We start from the raw sequence: 17,491 nt of genomic DNA, 5'->3' as shown, positions 1-17,491 counted from the left end.
CTGTTTGTGGCTCTTAGATTGTTGGGAATGGAAGTGAACAGCAGCTGCAGAGGGAACTTGAAGACGTGCTGATGGATCCACCCATGGAAGATCAGTCAAGTGACCGAGACCATGGTGATGAAGTTAGGACTGATGGTGATGGGGAAGAACCTGTTGTCCTTGAAGCTTCAGCATCTTCTACCATTAACCCAGTGTCGGTGGCAGGACTCCAGAAACCAGACATGAGTTTGCCAGTGAAGCCATCCCAGGGAGGTTAGAAAAAAATGGGGAATACCTGGTGGTATCTTCTGAAATTGCTTTATCTGGGGAAAGACAAGAGAGTTTTAGGTACAGGTGTTTCTCCCTGTTTCTCATTAAAATCACCTAGTGGGAGTTGGGTGATTCAAGAATTACCATATGCTGAACCATTTTGTCCTCTGAAAACACTTTCTGTACTGGCCTTGTGCAGAAATATGGTCATTTGCCTGGCTGTATAAAATATTAATCTGTTTAGCTTGTCTGTACATCTTACTAGTGTAGAGAAAATCAGTGCACTCATATCACAAAGCTCCATGAGTGAACTGATTGTAGAGTTCGGATGGCTGTGTTCTCTGCCGTCAGTAATTCACTTTTGGGCAGGATTCTTCTGAACTGTTTTATCTGACCTTTCAGTCAGTCTTTCTGTAACGTGTTTCTTAGTTGCTTTTTACATGCAGTTAGTTAATCTCTGACAATTTAGTATTATTTTGTATTCGTATACAATTATGTATGCCTTTTTTCTTATGTTCACCTTTGTCTTACCCTAGACTGTGGGGATTTGAGCCCTTTTACACCTGTGACTGATGAGGACAGTGTGGTGTTTAGCAAGCTCACCTACTTAGGCTGTGCCTCTGTGAATGCTCCTCGGAGTGAAGTGGAAGCCCTCAGAATGATGTGCATCTTACGAAGCCAGTGCCAGATTTCTCTAGATGTGACTCTGTCAGTGCCTAACGTCTCCGAAGGAACAGTGAGGTACAAGGCTCATTTGGTTGTACTCTGACTTTGTCCATTTGATATTATCTTCTAGGGAAGGAAACAAATTACTGTTTTATGTGGTATAAGTCTTCAGCAACGTAGGAGTTCTTTTAGTGAAAAATGTGAATTTTAAAGAAATCTGTGAAAAGTAGGACTTCGAATTTGTTTACCAAAGATATTTTATCCCTGAGGGTCAGTGTGAAATACAGTGGTGACCCAGGGTGCCACAGAAGCCATGGTGGGAGTGATTATTAATTAACTATCATGGAAATAGCCTGGAAAATATTTGGTTTGTAGGGCTGGTTAGCTGCTGGTGCACAAGGCAGCAGGGATGAGGCTGTCCACTTCTGTATACTAGTTAGTTTTTGTATGATGTACCTTCTCCAGCACTGTCAGATCATCAAGACTTGCTAGTTAATAGCTGGCTGAAATAAGTCTTCTAAAACTGCGGGGTTTTTTTTCTGTCTCTCTTTTCACAGACTTTTAGATCCTCAGACAAACACAGAAATAGCAAATTATCCAATCTATAAAATTCTCTTCTGTGTACGAGGGCATGATGGGACCCCTGAATGTGATTGCTTTGCTTTCACTGAAAGCCACTACAATGCAGAACTCTTCAGGATTCATGTCTTCCGATGCGAGATCCAGGAGGCTGTAAGTTGAATCTTTTTGTCAAGTAATTACATAAGTGTAAAAGTCATTTCCAAGATAGAGCAGAATTATATCAGACACTTCAGAAGTAATACAGTTCATTACTTTTCATACCTCAGACATGAAATGAGAATGTACTTTTAATGTTCTGTCCTTTAAAGAAGTGTAGGAAAAGTTAATTAGGCCTACAGCTGCAAGTGCTTTTATACAGTTCTTTCTCATTGTGTTAGTAAGTGAAAATTCAGATAGGTTTTCAGCTGCTACATTCTGTTCACTTTTGTATTTCTAAACTTTCTTTGTTGCTGTGTACACGCAGGTGAGCCGGATACTGTACAGCTTTGCCACTGCCTTTCGTCGTTCTGCCAAACAAACTCCTCTCTCAGCCATTGCCACCCCGCAGACTCCAGACAGTGATATTTTCACCTTCTCTGTGTCACTGGAAATCAAAGAAGATGATGGGAAAGGTTATTTCAGGTATAGGTCCTTTATTCTCATGCATACAGTGTCTATTTCTCTTATTGGAAAGCAAGGGAATGCTTTTTTTGTTGTTGTTGTTCTGCTCAGCCTATACACAGTGCCCTTAGATGTTTAAGACAACCATTTGTAGTCTCTTGTAATTGCTGAAGTGTCTTTATTTCAGTATGGCATGTGAGCCAAATATTCTGACTCGTTGAGCCAAATATTCTGACTTGGCTCCCAGCCACAGCTTCAGCAGCGTTTCTGTTCTCAGATTTGCATCTAGCTCAAGCTTTGTTTATTAAATAAATAAATAACTCATATCTAATAATCCAATATTTATTCAGCACCTTCCATTGTAGACAATCCAAAGGACTGCTCAAGTGGTAGCAGCTGAAAAACGATCAGCTCAGAGCCTGAGCATGAAAGAGACAGATGGTTCTTGGGCTCAGACACAGCAGCAGCAATTGCCAGGATGTGTAGCTGCAGCACACGGTGGTGCACTAGGTGATGTTCAGTTCTGCTGGCTTGGTACCAGAGTCTGCACAGCTGCCGTGGTACAGATAGTGTAAAACCATCCAGCAAAGGAGAATCCTATGGACATTGATTTTCACCTAATAATGATAACATGTTATCACTTAATTATGTTACCATTTCTTTCATGTTACTGATGATAGTGTGGACAGAAGAAAGATCTTGAATTCTTTAGTATAAGAAGCTGGCTTCACCAAACATCTGATGCTGGTTTTGATACATTCAAGGAATACAGAGAAATGATCTGAATGTTTTTTCCCTTTCTGGTGAATAACAGTGCAGTTCCCAAGGACAAGGACAGACAGTGCTTTAAACTCCGCCAAGGAATCGATAAGAAGATAGTGATTTATGTCCAACAGACAACTAATAAGGAGCTTGCTATTGAGAGGTAATTATATAAATTTAAAAAATGTGTCTGTATATGATGTTTTGTGCTCTTTCTTCTGAGGCAGCAGTTTAATAACTGTTTTATGAATACTCTGTTTATGTAACCTAATTCCTGACTTCTGAGTTGAGTGGAACTGTGCAGAAGATCTGGCTGGTTTGTTCAGTGTGTGTGTGTGATAGGGGACACAGTGCAGGCACAGTGAAATCTTGCACAGTTCTGCTCATTGAGCCAGCGATCGTATCTCCTCGATCATGTTCAAAAACATTCCTTTCTTCTTGGTTGCATGCAGAGAATATTACCTGTGCTTTGAATCTGCTGCAGTCTGGAATTCTGGAATATCCATCACCTGTGTAGGGAAGAGGGAGCTTGGATTTCAAATCTTTCACTTCTTTGAAAGCAATTTTTTGGTGACTGACAGAGTTTAGTGGTTTGTTTTTTTTATAATACAGAGAAAAGGTTCTGTCTGACTGCAGTCAGGGCAGGAACTTCAGGAAGTGTGGTAAACCAGAGGATGAAGTGGAATATACCCCAGTGGGTGGTATTTATGCAAAATAAAACCATAAAAGACAGATCTTTGCACTTCAGGTGGAATTTCCTGATTCTTGTTGGTATCAAAGGTTAAATTCTATTCAAGCATGTCTCAAACCAACCAAACAAAAGAAAAAGAGAAGAATGGAGGCAGTATTATCCTACCTGCAGAATGGGGAGCCCTTGTTAGGAGATTCTGTTTGACACACAGGTCTCTTTGCAAAGACAATTGTGTGTGGTGGAATATTTAGACAAGGAATGCTTATGATTTGTTTATAAGTAGTAACTTTTGCAGATTAATTTCTTCTGCCTGACTTTGCAGATGTTTTGGCCTCCTCCTGAGCCGTGGGAAAGATGTTCGGAGTGGTGACATGCACCTCTTAGATTTGGTAAGGGTCTTTTATTAACAAAATCTAATAACTTACACTATTATTGCTTATGATCTCAGGGTAGACAGAAGAGATTTAGATGCTTAGGCACGCTTGTTGTGGGTTGATGCTGTACCTCATGTTCTTGAGTGTTGCTCTGGAAACTTGGGTTGAATTGTTACTTCTGTTTTTATTTTCAGAGATGATCTCTGTTACAGGACCATGCAAAATGAACTTCATATGCTTGCCCTTTTCTTACCTCTGCTGGAGCTGTTTTATGTAGCTGAAGATCTTGTAATATAGGAGTCGCTTTAATTTAAATAAAGATTTATAAGCTTCCTTGTTTCCAGGAGTCGATGGGTAAAAGTTCTGATGGGAAATCATATGTGATCACTGGAAGCTGGAATCAAAAATCTCCACATTTCCAATTTGTAAATGAAGAAACACCGAAAGGTATGAACCTGGTCAGATTTTATCCCTAGTCAAGGTAATTAATTTATACAGGGAGCATTGGATCAATTCTCCTTTATTTAAGATGTGTCCTGCAAGAATGTGGCTTGTGGTCTCAGAAACAGAACAAGTATAGAAGAAAAGTTCTATGTTTAGGAATAATACCTTGTAAGAGTAACTGTATCTTGATGAGAGTGAAATGTTATTTAGTTGGTGATCGTTCTGCACTGTGGGATCATTCTCTTATTGTTGCTTTGGGATTTCTCTTTAGATAAAGTACTGTTCATGACTACTGCTGTGGACTTGGTGATAACTGAGGTTCAGGAACCTGTTCGATTCATTCTGGAGACTAAAGTCAGAGTCTGCTCACCTAATGAGAGATTGTTCTGGCCCTTCAGCAAACGTAGCTCTACTGAAAATTTTTTCCTGAAATTAAAACAGGTAATGCTTTTTTCTTTTTGCTTTTTTTCTTACTTTTTTTTCTCCCATCTGCAGATAATTTGTGACTTGGCAGGGTTGTTTTTCAGAGGTAATTGTGATAGGTTGATTGTATCCATCGAGAGGTAGGCTGATGGTGTAATGCAGAATAAATACAAATGCACTGAGGGTGAAGAAAAATTGTAGTTACTTGTGCCTGCCAGCCCTTCAGAATTTCACTGAAGTTGTTTCTCATAGGTTAAACTAGAAATTTCATACATGCTCCTGGTTTCCCTAGGAGGAAAGAAAAAAAGTACAATCAATCACAAGTAAATCCCTAAAACTTGTTAAAAACTTTACTGTTTCTTCCAACTTATGTTTTTTTTTACTATATCCGCTTAAAAGGAAAGAATTATTTCTGTCCACAATACTCTTAATAACAATACAAAGCAATAACAGTCTCAAAATAAGGCTGGAAAGTTGAAGGTCTGGGTTACCATAGAGATGATGTATTTGAAGTGGCTGCCATTCTCCTGCTTTAGAAGTTACTGCCTTGAGCTGAAAGTCCTGGTTAAAGACATGGAAAGATACATCCACAGTGGTGTTTGCTTCTGTATGTGATCTTTCAAGGTTTAATAATTCTAGTTGTGATTCAGAAAACCAAGGTCTTAGTCTTTCTGATTTCTTGGCAAATGTTCTTTGTAAAAGAAGTTTGAATGAAGTAAGATGTTCATCTGTGGTGGTTTTTGTTTTCTTCATCGTTCCCTTGTCTTAAAATGCTAGCATATACTGTCAGTCTTCCTTGGTAGTAACAAAATGAAGTTTGCTAAGGATTCTTTTTTGTGTCTGTCCTATCTTTTACTTAAAACATGAATAAACATTTCAGGAACTGTTCTTCTAAATTTCCTTCAGAAGTTTGTTGAGATCATTCTGTTTACTTAGGACATCTTAGAGGTGGAGCATGGTGATGTTGATCTGTTAAGGCTGCTGAGCTATAAATATTTTACTGCCTCTAAGAGTCACCTTCTCCTCTTGGTGGTTTAAAGGAAGTTTATCTTAGCGAGCTAATTCTGTATCTTTTGTCTCACTAAATTCACAGGCATTGTGACTTATCTCAGCTAACTCTTTTTTTTCCGAAGCACTGTCAGACTGTCCAACTTCCAGTGTTTACTAATGGAAGATTATCAGAATTCATAGTGGAAGCAACAAATATAGAATGCACTGCCTGATAAGCCTGGAAGGGAAACCTGTTTCTATGGAGCCATGATTAGCCTATTAAAAATACAGCTGTGTAGAGTTGGCTTATCTTACTTTGGCAGTGTTTCTTTATTCGGAAATGGTGAAAGCAGATTACATTTAGTGATTTAGTATTTTTTAGTTTTGATTCATTTCTCCTCATTTTAAATACTTCAGAGAGTAAAATAGAGCATTGGGAACTTACTGTAGAGTATGATTATACATTTTATTTCTCTCTTTCCTTCATCTTTCCTTTTCTGTTCTCTATTTTTATTGCTTTATGGCAAAAAAAAAAAAATTCTTGGGCTGCATTAAAATTTGGGAACCATTTCACAGGGAAAAATTCTTTTTAAAGCAAAGGAAGGAGTGAAAGCATTGAGAATTAAGGAAGAAACAGAGCCACATAATAAACTTTGGAACCCAACGGTTCATGTGCCTGTGTTCTCACGGCCCAGACAGCTGACTTGGAAACCTTGCTAAAGACATTTGACACAGTGGAAAAATTAAATCAGAATTCTCCTTTAGCTCCCACCAGCATTTCCAGAAAATTAGAGAAATCAGACTTCTTTTGAAAGGTATGAGACACAGGTGGCATTAGGATAGAAAGGTTTGCAGGCCTGTGTGGTGCATGCAGTGTTCTGCAAGGATTGAAGGACATTCACTACAGAATGCAAGTAAAAGTGTTTATTTCTCAGCAATTCAGTTCCAGAAAGAAGTAAAACTTTATGAAGTAACCTGGAGATCTGTATTTTTTCTCTTAGATAAAGCAAAAGGACAGAAAGAATAACTCAGACACATTATATGAAGTTGTGTGTCTAGAAAGTGAATCTGAGAGGGAGAGAAGGAAAACTACAGCGAGCCCCTCTCTCCGCCTGCCCCAGTCAGGGTCACAGGGCTCAATGATTCCTTCCCCTCCAGAGGATGATGAAGAGGAAGGTAAGATACAGACTGCGTGCTTTGAGTACTTCAGTAAACAAAAATAAAAAATAAACAAAAAAAAAAACAAAAACCCACCTGTAGTTGATAAATATTAGTTATGAAACATGTTCAATTCTTTCCAGTCAGAATTTGACCTACTGCTTGTTGATTTTTGTTGTTTGTTTGATTGTTTCGTTGGTTCTAAATCTTGGATTAATGCTGTGAGTATTCAGTAACCAGTACCCCTGCATTCCTGATCAGCCTCTCCCTTGTCTGACACTTCTGTGGTTTGTCTGTGCTTTGCTCAGCCCAGGCTGAGCAAATCTTCAGTGTGATATATTTGGAACAATGTGAAAAGAGGCTGCTAAAAATTTGAGATTATCATGTAGCTTCTGCCCCTCCCTGAGCAGCTGTGAAAAGATTTGGGAGTGCAAATGAGAAGCTGGTATTTGAAAACGTAGGCAAGCAGCGTGTTTTAGTGAAGAGGGAGGTATAGACATCTGTAATACATGAAACTATACCAGAACTTGTCTAGTCAGAACATCAGTGCATTTTCAGTCTCTATTTATTTATTTAGCATTTTGAGCTAAAATACAGACTGGTTCTGAATATGTAAGTGTGTGGCTTTGCAGCTTTGAGCTGGAATGTATAGATGACTTGAATTTTTTGCTTTTTCTGCTGACATTTAATGTGACCTTGAGTGAATTGTTTCACTTCTGTGTCTTACTTTGCCTTTATTTAAAAAGCCAGCAACAAAAAAATTAGTTGCAAATTTAACTCCTTTGCAAATGTTGCTCATAAAAAAATAATCTCCAATTGCTAAGTTTCTCCAGTGATAGCCTCTGCTAGACCAGGAACATACATACGTGTGTGTGTGGTTTCATTATTGTTTACAGTAGATGTAAACTCTTGCATTGCTGATAATTTCAGGTATCAGTTAAGGTAGTATTTTTTAATTCAATCTGTGCTATTTCATGAATAGTGCAAAAACAATATTGATTACTGTTTATTGTATTTTTGTGTGTGATGCCTGTTGTGAGCATTTAAAGATATCTGACAGTACCTAAGTTTAGTACTGTTTTCTAAAAGTTATGTGATTATGTTAATGTAAGCACTCCCTGCTCACTTATCCCTCTAGCTGGAAGTTTGATTCAAAAAACTGTTTAGTTTAAGGTAAAGATAGCATCAGAAAGCATTGAGTTTCAAAGTTGATTACTTGATGGACTTTCGTGGGTGTTCAATAGCATGGCAGGCCCACTTCTGGTCAGTAGAACCACGTGGCTTTTATTGTCTTTTTGGCTTTTTATAATGTTTTAGCTTTTTAGATAGGGAAAATTGTGCTCTTTGAAAATTTTTTATGATTTTCCAAAAGTTTGGAATATAATTACATATGGGAGGAGGACCTCTGGAGGTCTTTAGTCTTGCCTCTTAGGAATCTGGCTAGATGGATTAACCAGAGCCTTGTCCTTTTGTTTCTGCCATTACCCAGTGATGCAGTACACAGCCTCTCTGGGTCTTTGTGTCAGGAGTAGGCCATTCTCATTATTATTATTTTTTTTTCCCTGTACTGGTAGCCAGAATTTCACATGTTGCAGCTTGTCTTCTGCATCTTATTGCAGCTCTGAGAAGAGACTGCTTCTGGCTTCTCTGTGTTGAGTGCACAAGTGGTGCATTCACAAATGAGGAATTCTTCTTGCCACACACTGATGCAGTTAGGAAAGCAATATCTGCATCTGCTGTGCTAAGGTAATGTCTATTGATCTCACAGCATTCCCTCTATTCTGTTGGCAGACAATGATGAACCTCTCTTAAGTGGTTCTGGTGATGTTTCCAAGGAGTGTGCAGAAAAAATTCTGGAGACGTGGGGAGAGCTGCTGTCCAAATGGTGAGTGGCAAAATTGCATTTTGAAAATGAAAATTCTGAATTCTGTCAGCCTGTTTGCTCCTTCTGTCTGGATTTCTTCTTATTTCCAGAAGCCAGCTGAGATTAGTTTGGGTTTAGTCCTCTTTCATCCCTGTAAAACCCTATATTCTCTGGCTTTGGATTTTTCAGAGAATGTTTGAAGTATTTTCAGTTTTGAGTGTGTATTTACATACAGTATAGAAATTCTTTTATGCTGCTTCCTTAGGTGATGGTCTCTTAAAATGAGTATGTTACATATATGTAAGCTTCACTGAAATTTTGTTAGAAGTCTGAACTAATTAATAAAAGAAGAGGTACATTTTCTTTATTTTGCACAGATCACTTCTATTCCTCTTTGTAATTCTGATTTATTTCACAGTCATTTTTTTCCTGCAGCTGTCATATCTTAGTAACCACAGCTTAAGAATATGGGAGACTTGTACTTGGATAGCAAAGATGCTTTTCCTCCCTTCTCTGAAGGAAGATGGCTCTAGAGCCTGCCAAGAGGGAAGTACATGAGTTCTATTTTTTTTTCTCCTACAAAATGCCAATTTATAAAAAGAGTGTTTCTTGACAGTCAAGTTGCTAATGCAACACCTGTTTTCCTTTAATGAAGGTTCTTTTAGTCGCCCACCTTCAAGTAGCCTGAGTGGTTTTAAGAGACTGATGTTAATTACTGAAAAGTGTAGTGATTTTTTTTTCTGCAAAGAGGCATGACAAGCACAACATCGTGTTGAGCTCAAATATGCCATGTTTCAGCTCTTGCTTTAGTTGTTGCCTTCTACTTCTTAATATTATTGAAGAGCAGGATGAAGACTGTACAGCAACCGAGGGCCTTAAGGGTATTGGATCTAAGGAGTAGGACAGCAGATTAGATGGAGTCATGCACTTTTGCAGAGGGAAAGTACTGATGTGACCTCATCAGTCTTTAAATTAAGGTCATCACGGCTGCGTATTATTTCTTATCTTCTGCAGTTGCTTAGTGGTAATTTAGATAAGGGCTTTTACTTCTAGTTCGGTTTTGCATTACTGTGTTGGACTTGGTTGATAGGAATGGGTGCATCAGAAACAGATGCTTCTGTAAGCAGGGGGTGGCTGTGGTAAGATCCTTTCTTCTTCCCTCTCCTGGACTTGTAGAAGCTCCATTAACAGCTGAGCTCTGTTAATTTCCTGCTATGAGAAAGTTTCTTTCAGCTTGAGGGTTTTTTTTTGTAATTCTTCTGAGGGCTGAAAGATAATTAAGCTACCTGACTCCAATTGAAAATGTTTTGGCAGCTCTAAGAGGATATGAAGTGCTTCTTTGCTAATGCTGGCAACAACACCTTTAATATGTGTTAAAGGGCTTTCCTTCTTAACTAACAATGAGTATTTGGAAATAATGATCCTTGAGCTTTTCACATAAGAGGATTGAAAATCATAAAAATCAGAGTTCAGGTAGTTTCATGCTCGGTTTTTAGAATCCTATAATTAGATTTGTATAGCAATGAAATGTGTGCTGGTATTTTGTGATTTCTCAATAACATTTGGCTCATACTTTATAGCTGGTGAGTCACAATTTTTTCATCTCAGAATAGTTTTGAAAAATCTAATAGTGTTATGGCCACAGCCTTAAAGTTCACGGCTGTATTCATTAGAATTGCTGCTGCACTTATTCTGATCTGAAGCCTTAATTTATTAGGCCTTTACCAACTGTTCTTCAACTGTAGTATTTTGCAGTGTAAGTATTTTATAAAAATAAATAAATGTGATATAGAAGTTCATAGTTACGTATGTATGTAGATGTAAGTAATTGTTAAATAACCATTATCATAATTGTAGTTTATTTTGTTTAGAGAAAACAAGATGAATGAGGACTTAATGACTGTAGCTCCTGTGTGACATATAGTGTCACAGCATGGCCCAGATGGCTCCAGATCAGTGTGCTGGGACTGGAGGGAGGGCAGTAAGGATTCCCAGCCTCTGTAAAATTGTCTGTCATCCATACATGCTCAACTGTTAAGGAAGTTTATGAAATACAAGTTTATTAAAAGAATGCAATCAATATGAATTAAGTTCAGCTTTTGCCCTTGTCTATCAGTACTGTTAATCATTTTACATAGTAGAGCTTCTTTTATTCTTTTTTTTTTTATTTTTTTTAATTTTTTGTAACTGCAGAAAAATTATAATTTCTTTGATTTAAGGTCTCTGTATTTTGGCATTTAATGTATGAGAGCCACAAATGGATTGTTGAGCATAACTTTCTGTAACTGCATAAATTAGGCTGAGTTTTTACGACTTGCTGTGCTGTAATTTATGAGCTGTCATCCAATCCCACTTGAAAAAAAGAAAAGTGTTTAGTTGGGAATAGCTTGTGTAACAGTGGCAGCTCCTTAACCGTCTGGGTGTAGTTAGAAAACCACGCAAGGTTCTTTGGTCGTTCTGCAAGAAGGGTCTGTGGCTGCCTGTCCACCCTGCTGGAAGGACTCGAGAGCAGGGTGGGATTTTTTGTGTGGGTTGAGCTTGGAATTTTACAAATGTGGTACCTTTCCCCGTTCTAGTTTTTGCTGTGGACTTTTGGTTTGTTTAGTGTCTTATAACATATGCTTTCATTATATTTAAATTTCTTAGGAATCAAGGAAATAGTTTGCAAAGTTCTTCTTCAAATCTTTTTTTTCCCATGACCTGTCACTTTGGTAAGAGTTTCACTTATTCTTGACAAACATGTGGAGCATCTTCACGTTCCTGTCCTCTGGAGTGTATGGTGCTGCATGTCAGTTGTTCACCTCATTTATTTCTACATGGGTAATCATAACAAAGCCTTCCCCTACACCAGGCACCTCAATCTGAGCGTGAGGCCAAAGACATTGTCGGCGCTGGTGAGAAGTGGTGTCCCCGAGGCCCTGAGAGGAGAGGTCTGGCAGCTGCTGGCAGGGTGCCACAACAACGACCACCTGGTGGAGAAGTACCGGATCCTCATCACAAAGGTAGAAGGCTTTTTTCCATTTTCCTTCCTCCCACATGTTAATGAAAAGGAATACAGAAACTGCCAAGTGTGTAACCTCCTGCTTAAAGGCTGATGAGTTATCTGAATGCACCGTACCAACCAGTGAGGGTAATTGAGTCCTCCCCTCAGCAAAGAAAACTCACACGCAGCATTAGTTAGTGCCTTATTTCTGGAGTGTTTTCTTTTCATAATCCTTCTTTCTACACTCAGATGAGTTCTGAGTTAATTTGTTAGAAATTAATGTTCTATTAATTGCATTCATAAGTGACAGATTCAGGGAGCTCATTTCCTGCGCTTGTTTGGATTTCCTGAGTGAAAGCTGAATTCTGTTCCGTTGTCTTATTAACGTTCATGGTAAAAATCCAGTGCTAGTTGAACTGCTTTTCTTTTCTTTTTTTTTTTTTTTTTGAGATAGGAAAAAAACAGAGCGTGTCAGACATTTTGCACTAGAAGCAGTTTTTAACTTCTCATCTTGACTGCTGAGCTAAATAATATAGGAAAAGAAAAACAAAATCAGATACAGCCATCATTCAGTGTTCCTGAAAGTTGTAGAGTGACAAAGAGGTCACAGGCTGAGATAGTTCATCCTTACCAGAAAATATATGTGCTGATTTGGTTTTATTCATAGTTATATGAATAGACAAGTTGTAGATAAGCTATAGGTAAGTTGTATTTTACTATTTTCATCAAATGTGCTTCTCTAGAAGGACTGTATTGAGTTCCTTAATATTGCTACCTGCATGGTAGAACTGTAACTTGTGTTTATGGTGAATGAATCATACGGATATTGTGGAGGTTGAGTGCTCTTGCAAGGAGTGTGTCAGTTACCCGTGCAGTGCTGATACAACTGCCTTGAGACCAAGTGACTGTGTCACTTTTCCCTCTGTTTCATTATTTTGGTATCAGAATGGAAACGATGTTCTCTGTGGCACAGTGGATGACACATACTACAGCCATCTTTGTGATACAAAAATGAATTGTGTAACATCTGGTTTTCAAGCCTGTGAAGGCTTTCCACTCATTTACACTGGGCAGACACGAAGGCGATAAGCTGGATCTGATGTGTTGGGAGCATCCCTAGAGTCCAAGCAGGGGGTTGGCTGGTCAGCACTGTGGCCTCCAGCAAAAGGATGGCTACACCTGCAGCAGTCATTCAGAGCAAAAACTAATTAAGGAATTAAACAAAGAGAATGAACACTGAATGACCATTTTCATGCTCTGCTGCCGTCACATGAAGTTGGTAGTGCACTACCAGTGTAACTGCAATAACCAAGTCTGTCAAAGGGACATGAATTCAGCTCTAATATGGGAGTGCCCTATTAGACCATTGTCCTGGCTGTTTGCCTTGTGACTTTTACATTTACAAAATTACATGAAAATGGGCTGTGACTGTTTCTGTAGGATGGACAGAGAGGATTGTGCTTTTAGAGCAAATCTATGTTTGCTGAATTCACAGTGCAGTTGTGATTTTGTCAACCTGCAGGCAATGGAGTGAGTAAAGGTTATCAAAGAGGTTATCACTGGCTGATGAGGACTTGAGCCAGGACCTGGAAAGATGATGTTTACAGACCCATTGTTTATCTTATATGCTAACAGTATATTGAAGCTGTACTACATCTTACCCTTTTTTTTTTCCAAGCTTTTCATAGATTATCAAATAATCTTTGAGTTCTAATGCAAATAATTATTCTTACTGCTCTGAAGATAGCAGATAACTGCTCTGTTACTGTCAGTGTGCACCAGCAGCAAGGTGCTTTATAATACACTGCTTTGCTGGCCTCATAATACTCTGTTATGTTTTGCATGTCACTAATGCAAACTCCACTCTGGCAGGAGTGCAGTTATTTGTGTTACCATGCTCGTGGTCTGTTGAGGAAAGCTGCCGTGGTGTAGTGTGGAAGCACAAGGAGCTGACGTGAAACCTCTGCTCTTTGGTGCAAGCAGGATGTGCAGTAAGGCACTGCGAGTACTTGTAATCCACTGCCCCTTCTCTCTTAATGTTGCCCTCTATTTCTGTAGCTGTATTTGATTTCTGCCAGGCTGTTCATGACCCCATGTGGCACCACAGCCCCAAATTAATAAGGATCTGTGCTGACAGCTGCTTCAAAAGCTTCTGACCTCTCTCAGTGATTTTTTGCTTGTGAGCAGGCTGTTGGTGTGGACTCTCCAGCATTTCTTGTTATGTTTGCTATTCTCCTGTGGAACTGTGGCCTCTGGTGCTTGGAGAATTGTGTTTTTGGCTTTGTTTTGCAAATAAACTGCTGTGAGAATAAATTCTTGTTTACTGCTGAAGTGCGGATACAGAACAATTGGAAGAGAAATGTCTTCCAATGGTTTCCCCAGCAGAGACTGCATCTTGTTCTCCTGGTGCATCTGACTTGTGCACGAGTGTGAAAGCCAGCCCTGAAAGCACGCCTTGCTGTGTGCTGCGTGTCGCCTTCCTGGCTGTGTTCATTCATTCATTGTTTCCTCTGGTTTTTTTGGTAAGTGCTAGCTGGGTTTGTACTCTGTGCTTTTATCGTTACAGCAGTGTCTAAGTTGCACCACTGTGGTGCTTCCACAAATTACTTTTGAGATTTTGCACGCCATCTGTGTGCAATAATGAAGCTTTTAGCAAACTCCAGATTGCCACGCTCATGATGGAGAGTGTGGCTGAAAGCCAGCCCAATGAATTGAGGTCACGTCCCCACTGGGGACTGAAAGAAAACTCTAGGTGAAATGATCTTGACAATCCTTTGAGAGGCATCTGTTCCTTGTAGGACTTCAGCAGCCGTGGTTATGGCTGTTAATCTTTGGGCTTTGGCCTCTGAACGGGAGGAGGAGAGAGAAGGGCACTCGCTGCAGGTGTCACTGAGTACCTAAAGGAAAAATCCTTCCTGTTTTCAGCATTCGTAGATGGATAGAGGCATTGCTGAATGCAAGACCTGTAAAGCTGGCTGCACAGGTTAAAAACAAATGATCATCAAAGCAAAATAGACAATGCCTACTTTTCAAACAAGACTTTTAGAGGATTAATACATCTACTGCACCTTTCAGGCCAGTGGAAGTCATGCAGTAATCTGCAGATAAATGCTTCACAATACCGAAATTTTAAGAACCCGATATTTGAAATATTGAGGAAGAAAACAAGAACTTTTAGGTGTAGGTCTGTGTGGGAGGATACAAGGTGGAAGGACTAAACAAACCAAAAATCCCTCCAAAAGATGAGAGCTGTTGTACCAGATAAATACACTGGATTAAGGAAATTTCAACATGAGAAGGACATCTTGTGGTACAAACTTAAATAAATACAGTGCAGTGGCAGAGGGCTGCCCTGGGATGTTACCCCGGGGTAACATTTCTGATAGGAGTTATAGCCTGGTTGGACTTAGGTTCCTTTCAGTCTTTCCCAGAGCAGAGCTCTTGCTGCTCACTTTCTCATTTTCCCCCTTCTTTTGTCTCCATGAGCAGAGGATTGTAGTACACAAATTCTACCAAATACGCTCTCAGTCTTGGTGCAAATTATACTAATTTTTTAATGAAGAAATTAAAAAGTCAGTACCATTATTTGAGTGAATAGGTTGCTTCATCAGTGGCATCCAATACAGCAGTGCTTTAGCTGTGGGTGGCTTAATTTATTTTCTGGGTGTTGCAATCAAGATTCCATGTGTTTCTTTAAGAGAAATCAGTGTAATTTGCTAAGACTATGAAGGGCCACAGTTGTGTGTAATTAATTAAAATTAAACTTCACTTACATCTGTGTAGCACGGGATGGAAGAAGTATGACACAGGCATGCTGTTGGTGCAGACTCCTTATTTGATGAGTTCTGATCGTGTGGTGATAAAAGTTAAATTATCTTTTATAAGCAGGAGGTCTCCCAAGAGTTCTCATTGTAACTTTGAGTTCTTGAATACCTTTTAGTAGTCTCAGATGAGGTTGTACTGTGTCACTGTACAGAGTGGGAGAAGGGCCTACGTACAGAAGTACTTTCAACGACTGGTACCCAGAATCCCAGGTCTCAGCTACCAAAAATCACATGCATGTTTTCACATCTGTCGGAGATGACTCTTGGTAGGCTGCTTGTGCACTTGACCAGAGAGCTGACCTCTCTCTCCAGGTGTGGCTGGTAGGGTTATATCCTGCTTGTTGGTCACCTTTTCTTGTTCCAAGGCTGCCTTCCCAGGCCTCTGCAGGTCGGCGTGCTGCTCAGCCTCTGGGCAGGGAAGCTTGAGAGAGTGGTGGGCATCTGTAGGCTGGGCTGGACACAGAGCAGAGCTGTTACCCTGTGCTGAGGGGACAGCGGGCTGCCAGCTACAGGAACGCGTTCTCTTACATAGAAATACCCGCTGGCTATGGAGGAGTTAAGCGTGGACCACTAGTAAAAATAAAACATGGAGGACTTTTTGATTTAGAGGAACTTCTTTTGTTTTGAAATTTGAGCAACCAGACATTGTTCTGGGCAGTCTCAGGATTTCCAATACTACCTTATTTTTACGTATCTGAGATATATTTAAAGTTGAACGTGTGCTGTTTTCCTTAGGATGTTTATAATGTGCCTATTCATGCCTAAGGAGCCAGAAATACTATGTGAATCAATTGGTATGTAAATCATTCTCTGCTTTGGAAAGATAGGAGATCATTTCTCCGGCAGTAATTCAATCATAGCTTGTTTTTTGTATAACCACAATACGCTTGCCTAAATTTAATTCAAAGTTTATGTTTCCTAGCTACAGTTCTAATACTTAATTTTCCATGAGTAGAAATGACATAAATTATAACAGAAATGAAGGACAATAGTAAAGTGATCTTTTGGGGGAAAAGGGGTGGAAAAATAACGTTTTTGTTTTCAGACTTCTGTAGGAGACCGAGTAAAAATCTGCTAAGTCATGGTGTTGTCCAGCCAAGGTTTTTGAGCAGTCAAAACACATTATAAGGGGGCTTTTCTACCTACAAGTCAACTGAAATCCCAGGTGTTGCAGTGTGATGGCTTTGAGATTTGTTCCTTTGGCTGTAACTCCTTTTCCATTTGGTATCCAACAGTGCAACAAAAGCTTAGCTTACATTAACCAACACCTTGGGTTTTGCTTGGATCATCCAGCATGTGGATTTGAGCTGGTGACAGTTATGTGCTGGTCAGCTTGGCTCGGTGAGCAGCTCCTGGCCCTGGGCTCAGAATGAGCTCCACCTCTCTCAGGGGTGTGCTTTGCAGCATGCCGAGTGGGTAAGATGCTCTCAGGTGTGTCCCTCTCATTAGGCAAATGAGATAGCAGCATCGGTTATAACATCCATGCCTTAGGAGCATTCGAGAAGCATTTCTGGTGAAATATGCGCGGTGGGATTTGCTGGTGGTGTCTCTTGAACACCACTGCTCCCTGGGATGCCAGCAAGCTTTTTATTCTGTAGAGCTGGTTTAGATCCAGCTGTTGGGTACTGTCAGTGACAGCGATGCCCTTGCTTTTGGCGTGCATGTACGCAGGAGGAGGCTTTCCCTTTGGAGCAACACCTGAATTAGCAGTGAAGCGCATCTTTCAGCTCGCATGCCCTTGGTTTCAGGTGTCTCCTAAGCAACACCGACTACGCTGGGAAAAGGATGCCGTTTCCCCCCAGAATGGGCATTTCCCAACCAGGGCTCGTGTAGAAAAGCCGTTAAGTCCCGCTAGGCGTTCACTTTCGCCTCCGTGCTGGG

At 39.9% G+C, this 17,491-nt stretch overlaps 1 protein-coding gene across 2 annotated transcripts in view; it reads left to right on the top strand.

The window, feature by feature from the left end:
* RABGAP1 (RAB GTPase activating protein 1) overlaps positions 1-17,491 on the top strand; it is a 58,790-nt gene that overhangs the window by 10,759 nt on the left and 30,540 nt on the right. For both annotated transcript variants that reach the window (XM_065737271.1, XM_065737272.1), the window contains 11 exons: positions 18-252; positions 786-990; positions 1,473-1,647; positions 1,961-2,118; positions 2,912-3,022; positions 3,873-3,939; positions 4,269-4,371; positions 4,640-4,809; positions 6,783-6,957; positions 8,731-8,824; positions 11,655-11,805. In XM_065737271.1, coding sequence (XP_065593343.1) covers positions 18-252; positions 786-990; positions 1,473-1,647; positions 1,961-2,118; positions 2,912-3,022; positions 3,873-3,939; positions 4,269-4,371; positions 4,640-4,809; positions 6,783-6,957; positions 8,731-8,824; positions 11,655-11,805 — 1,644 coding nt within the window. The remainder of the gene's footprint in view (positions 1-17; positions 253-785; positions 991-1,472; positions 1,648-1,960; positions 2,119-2,911; positions 3,023-3,872; positions 3,940-4,268; positions 4,372-4,639; positions 4,810-6,782; positions 6,958-8,730; positions 8,825-11,654; positions 11,806-17,491) is intronic.

Source organism: Cyrtonyx montezumae, unplaced genomic scaffold (genome assembly GCF_038088225.1).
Source record: "Cyrtonyx montezumae isolate F1298 unplaced genomic scaffold, pur_monq_1.0 scaffold_20, whole genome shotgun sequence".
Lineage (NCBI taxonomy): Eukaryota > Metazoa > Chordata > Aves > Galliformes > Odontophoridae > Cyrtonyx > Cyrtonyx montezumae.
The sequence above is the reverse complement of the archived record's forward strand: the minus strand, read 5'-3'. Positions and strand labels throughout refer to the sequence as shown.